Source organism: Panthera leo, chromosome B2 (assembly GCF_018350215.1).
Source record: "Panthera leo isolate Ple1 chromosome B2, P.leo_Ple1_pat1.1, whole genome shotgun sequence".
Taxonomy (NCBI): domain Eukaryota; kingdom Metazoa; phylum Chordata; class Mammalia; order Carnivora; family Felidae; genus Panthera; species Panthera leo.
The window spans coordinates 9644730-9650263 of NC_056683.1; the positions used below are offsets into that span (position 1 = coordinate 9644730).

The following is a 5534-nucleotide window of genomic DNA, read 5'->3' on the forward strand; positions in this document are numbered from 1 at the left end:
TTTCTTTCCGTTCATATCACCATTTTTAAGCCACATTTTTCATCACAGGGTAAGAAACACTGTAAATAATTGAGGTGATCCATCAAGAGACCCATTCTTGATAATGAAAAATTGCATAACTCCATAGAAGTCAATTAAAAACCACAAACTTCAGACCCCTTTACTCAGAGAAGATTTATTTTTATAGGAGGCATTTAATACAATAGATTATGGGAAGGGGCTCAGAATTTTTTAAAGTTCTGAAAATTCAGTTAAAGCTTGACAATAAACGTAAGATTTATACAGTTTCGAAGTATAGAAGTCCTTAGAGTGAAAAGGGTTCCCCCCACCCCCTTCCTTTTTGAGGTATCAGAGATGTTCAGGACTTTATGACCGGATCAGAAATGACATCCCACTGTGGGATACTTTTTCATTCTTTTCAAAATTTTAAATGCTTCTTACGCTTTGCTAGTCCCTATACAATGAAAAGTAGATAAACTAAGAAGGCAGGATATTTTCATTTGCAAAGCCAAATATCTGAATACTTAGGACTAGACAAATGACTCAAAATGTTTTTGTTGTCTGGTTGGTCGGTTAGGTCACAGCCAATACAATAGCATGTAATATCTTATACGTGTCCATGTAATTAAAACAAAATGACAGTGTCGTTAGAGATATCCAAACTATGCAAGTGGCCAAGGTGAAAATGCCAAGTGTGTAAAATGTAATGTGCCTAACGCTTTTCTTCCCTTTCAGTGGTTTTTCATGCCCCAAACATAACGTTAACTAAGAAGCAACACCTATCCTCAAACACAAAAATACTTAACCATTTGTTTTAAGGTTAGTAATCGCCCGCTATAAATTTGAACTGTGCCTAACGGCTTAAGTAGGGTTCAGCAGTCAGGCCCGGCAGATGCTTAACTCCAACCAGCAGTGCTCATGCGACTTGCTTCCTCCTGGAATTAAATGGCTAAGGAAAAAGGACGGATTGTCCCCTTTATTTAATAACAAAGAACACAATCCTTCGAATTCTTCAGATTTGGAATTCCAGCAGTGTTTTTCTGTTTTCCTCTTGGTGTGTGACAAGAATGAATAATATCAAAAATAAAAATAAACCTCATCTAAACAAGCAGTCCTTTGACTTTATAAGGCTCAACACCAAATACATCAAATTCTAAAAATACCGAAGACCAGTGAAATGTCAAAGCTGGGGGGTAACGTGCTGTGGACAGGACAGATTTTTAAGCCTTTCAATGTATCTGAATGTACTGGCATTAACTTTGTTCATTTATGCTGACGTTGCCTCTTCAACTGACTACTAGGGACCATGATATTTCATAGTCATATAAATATTTGACTTTGACCCCAGAAAAAGTCCCTTGGGTCTGTAATACTTTTATTCTTGTATAATCTGAAACAAATCCTTTCTTTTTGAAAAATCAAACAGACCACATTACACACACAGTTGACTAACTATTTACAAAGCACCCAATTAAATCCTACTTAATTCTCTCTCACTCTAAAAATTCCATCCAACTGGTGTGCAAAGTACTGATCACGCTAAATGCACAATGTTCACAAACCCTGATAGTCCTACACAACCTAGAAAACACTTTGTTAAAGAGAAAAGAAAGTCTTAAAAAATAGGTAAAGGGTTTTGAAGAAACGAGACCAGAAATCACAGTACAAGACAGATAAATCTACTTTAATATTCACATGTAAAAGTTACACATCACGAGAGGTTGGACAGTAGTTTAGCAGTTAACTAACATAGCTATAGTGAAAATCATTTTTATAAAAAAATAATCTAGATGCGGTCATCAGAATTTTTTGGTCTACTTAAGTTAATGTTTGAAGATCGACTTTTATCCCTGCTTGAAGGATTTGCCATTATGCCTTGTTTTTTTTCTCCCACTGTTGCCTATTAATATTCTTTGGAGGAAGGAGAGCAGAAAATGTTCATTTCCAAGAGTCTGTCCTTTGGTAGCAAGCAGAGAACATTTTTCATTTCTATGACTTAAATAATCTGTACAGACATGAAACGCAGTGACATTAAGCTTTAGTGTAAAATGAAGAATGATAAGCATTTTTCTTCACTTTCATAAAACAGTAGATTTCATAAACTCCTTAAGGATCCAAGCATTTCCCCATTCCCTATGCAAAACCATTCAGAATCCATTTTGACCTCGGTTGAAAAGCAAACACTTACTCTTTATATATTACACTATCGAACCCTGTACTTAAAAACTGATAAAGTAGATTTCCAACAGGTATGTTTCAAATACAAAGGCTTCAATCTAGGTTAAAGAAAACACATTTGAATGGACTCAGAACAAGTTTATTTTGTGATTAAACATCTCATGCAGTCATGCTGGACCACTAACTCTATTACTTCCAAGTCCCCACGACACTGGATAAAACAGAAACAAATTAAATGCTAGGCCAAACAGTAACGACATTCAAGATATCAAGAGCTCTGCAATGGAGCTGAAAAATAATTTTCCAAAAGAAATAATCCCATAGATTTAAAAAAACACACACATAATATTTACAAAAAATATTTAATTAAAAATATCTTATAATTACAGTAGTCTATTAAAGCATATACTTTCTCACACTTATAGAACATCTCTATATATACATGGTATGAAATGTCACTCAGATATCTATACAATATGTAACATTCTTGCAGGGAAAAGAAAGTTCCCTGCCCCCCCCATTATAATCATCTATTTTAAACAATAGATGTCAAAAAAAAAATATCTACAATGCTCTGTTATATTAGTAAAGCTTCAAAACAAAAATTGAGCTCCTTGGTCACAAAGTAGGCTTCTAAAGTTGATTTTCTCTTGATCTTCTAATTTATCAGTTCTGTCACACTTAAGCTTAGAAGTTTAACTGCACCTCCGAAAACACAGAAATGTACATTTCACAGCGGTTATAAATGAAGAGACAAAAGAGAATACATACGCAGAATGTTTATGAACGTGCAAAAAAAAAAAAAAAGAAAAAAAAAAAACGATGAAAGTTTTATCTTTCTTCCCCCCGCTCTTGGAATGACAAATGTAACGTTTCTAGGATTTGCTGATTTTTTTTTTTCCTTTCCTTTCCTCTCCTTTCCTCGGGTGGCGTTTTCTCTAACTTCTGCTCTTTCCCCCTCCCTCTCTAGTGCTCCTGGCTCGGGCGCAGGCGGCCGCACACCTGTGGAAGAGGAATGAATAGAGGGGGTGTGTGAACCTTCCCGCTGCAGACTAACGGGCGCCACCGACCAAACTCAAGACATGCTTGATCAACAACCCAAAACAAACCACCGGGTCAGACAACAGCCGCAGCCCGCGGCCGGCCAGGCGACCGGCAGGCAGCTGCCGCCCCCATCACCGCCCCCCCCCCGCCCCGCCCCGCCCCAGGAATCCCGGATCGGGGATCCGCTCGCAGGTCCGGCCCGCATCCCACTTTGTGGGTGTCAGACAGCGCGGGGGTGGGTGCACATCGGACGGTCTCCATGCTCACGAGGGTGCCCTCCCTCGGCGGGAAGGAGGGCAGTTGCCCTCCGGTCACCGGTGAGGCACGGGGGTGGCGGGGACGGGGGGGGGGGGGAGACAGGAGCTGATCCGTCTCCATTTAGAGCGAACCCCAATTACTAAAGCGAAGTACGCTTGCACGGAGAGGGGATGTCCGCCTCACTGGGAGTTCGCCCTCAGAAATGTTAGGGGCGAAGAACACTGCGGTGGTGCCTGGCACCCGCAGCCCCCGGGGACGGGCGTCTCTGGGGACCGGCCCCCGGAGGAGGGACACGCGCGCTCACCTGGACAGCGCGGCTCAGCGGCACAGAATGCTGTCGCCCTGCTTGTTCACCGCGCCGGCCTGGAACAGCAACGGAACACCAAGGGAAAGGTTAGCCGGCGCAAACGTCGCCCTCGGCGCGGTCCCGGACTCGTTCTCGGAAGCCAGGCTGGCACCCACCCCCACCCCCACCCCTGCCAGCAGCCGCGGGGGGCTCCCCCACCCCACCCCACCCCACCCCGGGCGCAGGCTGGACTTGACAGCCCGGGAGGCGCACAGCCCCAGTCCCGCCCCGCGCGCGTCCACCCGGACCCGCGCTCGCCGCGCGGAGCCCGCGGCCGGCGGCCCCGGGCGCCCGGAGAAGGAGTGGGGGGGGGGGGTTGCTGTCATTCCCCGCCGCCCCTGCCCCGAGGAAGGGGAGCGCCCGCGGCCGGCCACCCCGCCACCGCCCTCCCGCGGCCGCCGGCCTCTCACCGGGTCCGTGTTGAGCGCCGTGAGCGGGGTCCGCGGCGGCGCGGCCGGACAGGTCCCGGCTGGGTGGTGCGGTGGCGCGGGCGGCGGCGGCTGCCTCAGCAGAGCCGGGTGCGTCTCCAGCGCCAGCTGCAGGTCCAGGATGTAGTCGATAACGTGCTGCAGGATCTCCACTTTGCTGACTTTCTTGTTGGGCGGGATGGTGGGCACCAGCCTCCGCAGGCGGCTGTAGCAGTCGTTCATATCGCACTGCAGGCACAGCGCCGGCTCGTCGGCCGCCGCCTCCGCCGCCTTGCAGCGCGCTGCCGCCGCCGCGGCCGCCGCGGCCGCCGAGCCACCCAGGCTGTGGCCGTGCTCGGCCAGGCAACGCAGGGCCAGCTCCCCTCCGCCGCAGCCCGACGGCGCCTTGCGGCCCGAGGGGCGCACGGGGCTCACCGCCTTCATCGCGCGCGCCCTGCGCCCTGCGCGAGCCGACCGGCTGGGGCGAGCGAGGGACGCAGGCAAGCTCCGGGCCCCCGCCCGCGGCCGGCTCCGCTCCCCTTGCCTTCGCGCCCGGCGCGCTCGGTCCGCGCTCGGGGCACAGCGAGGCTCCCGGCGATCCCGCGCCCAAGAATTGACGGGAGGGTCGCTCCGGGAATCTCCGCTCAGTGGGCGACACGCTCGGCCGGGACCAAAAGGCAAGAAAAATCGAGAGCACCGGAGAGAAAGCAGCCCACCGGGTTCCCTAGTCGCCCCCTTCGGAGCTCCGACTATAGCCCGGCCGCCGCCGCCGCCGCCGCCGCCGCCGCCGCGCTCCCCTGCCGGAGGCGTCCCCACCGCCCCACCGACTCAGTAGCGCGCCTCCTCTACGCTCTCGCCCCGCCGGCCGCGCAGCTGCATTTATAGAGCCGTGCGCCCCGGGGGCGGGGCCAGCGCGCTGGCGGGGTCGCCGCGCGAGCCGAGCGGAGCGGGGCTGGGCGCGCGGGCGGGTGCGCGGAGCGAGGCGGCGAGGGCGGAGGCTCCGGGCGGCGCTGGAGGGAGGGTAGGGGACGGTGGGGGGGACGGTGGGGGAGGGCGGGGAGCCGGGCAACCCGGGCGGACGGGTGGGCGGGGGGTCGGGAGTGGCCAACCAATCGGGCGGACGGTGCCACCTCAGGGAACGACGCTCGGGCCAATGGGAAGGGCACTCCATTCCGTCAACGCCGTGGGTCGGGGTTCTGAGAAAAGAGAGCTGAGTGGGAGTCGGGCCAGGCTGGTGTGCGCCCTAGGGAGGGGAAAAGAGAGGGAGAAGTTCCCGGGAAGAACTGCGGGAATGTGCGGCT

General features: G+C 51.4%; 1 protein-coding gene across 1 annotated transcript; it reads right to left on the minus strand.

Annotated features, from left to right (window-relative positions):
• Positions 1 to 1657: 1657 nt before the first annotated feature.
• On the minus strand, positions 1658 to 4756 carry ID4 (inhibitor of DNA binding 4, HLH protein). The gene is made up of 3 exons (XM_042937795.1): positions 4237 to 4756; positions 3785 to 3843; positions 1658 to 3180 (listed from the first exon to the last, which is right to left on the minus strand). Exons 1-2 carry the CDS (start codon positions 4675 to 4677, stop codon positions 3799 to 3801), a joined length of 486 nt encoding a protein of 161 aa, XP_042793729.1. The 5' UTR covers positions 4678 to 4756; the 3' UTR covers positions 1658 to 3180; positions 3785 to 3798.
• Between the last annotated feature and the right edge of the window lie 778 nt (positions 4757 to 5534).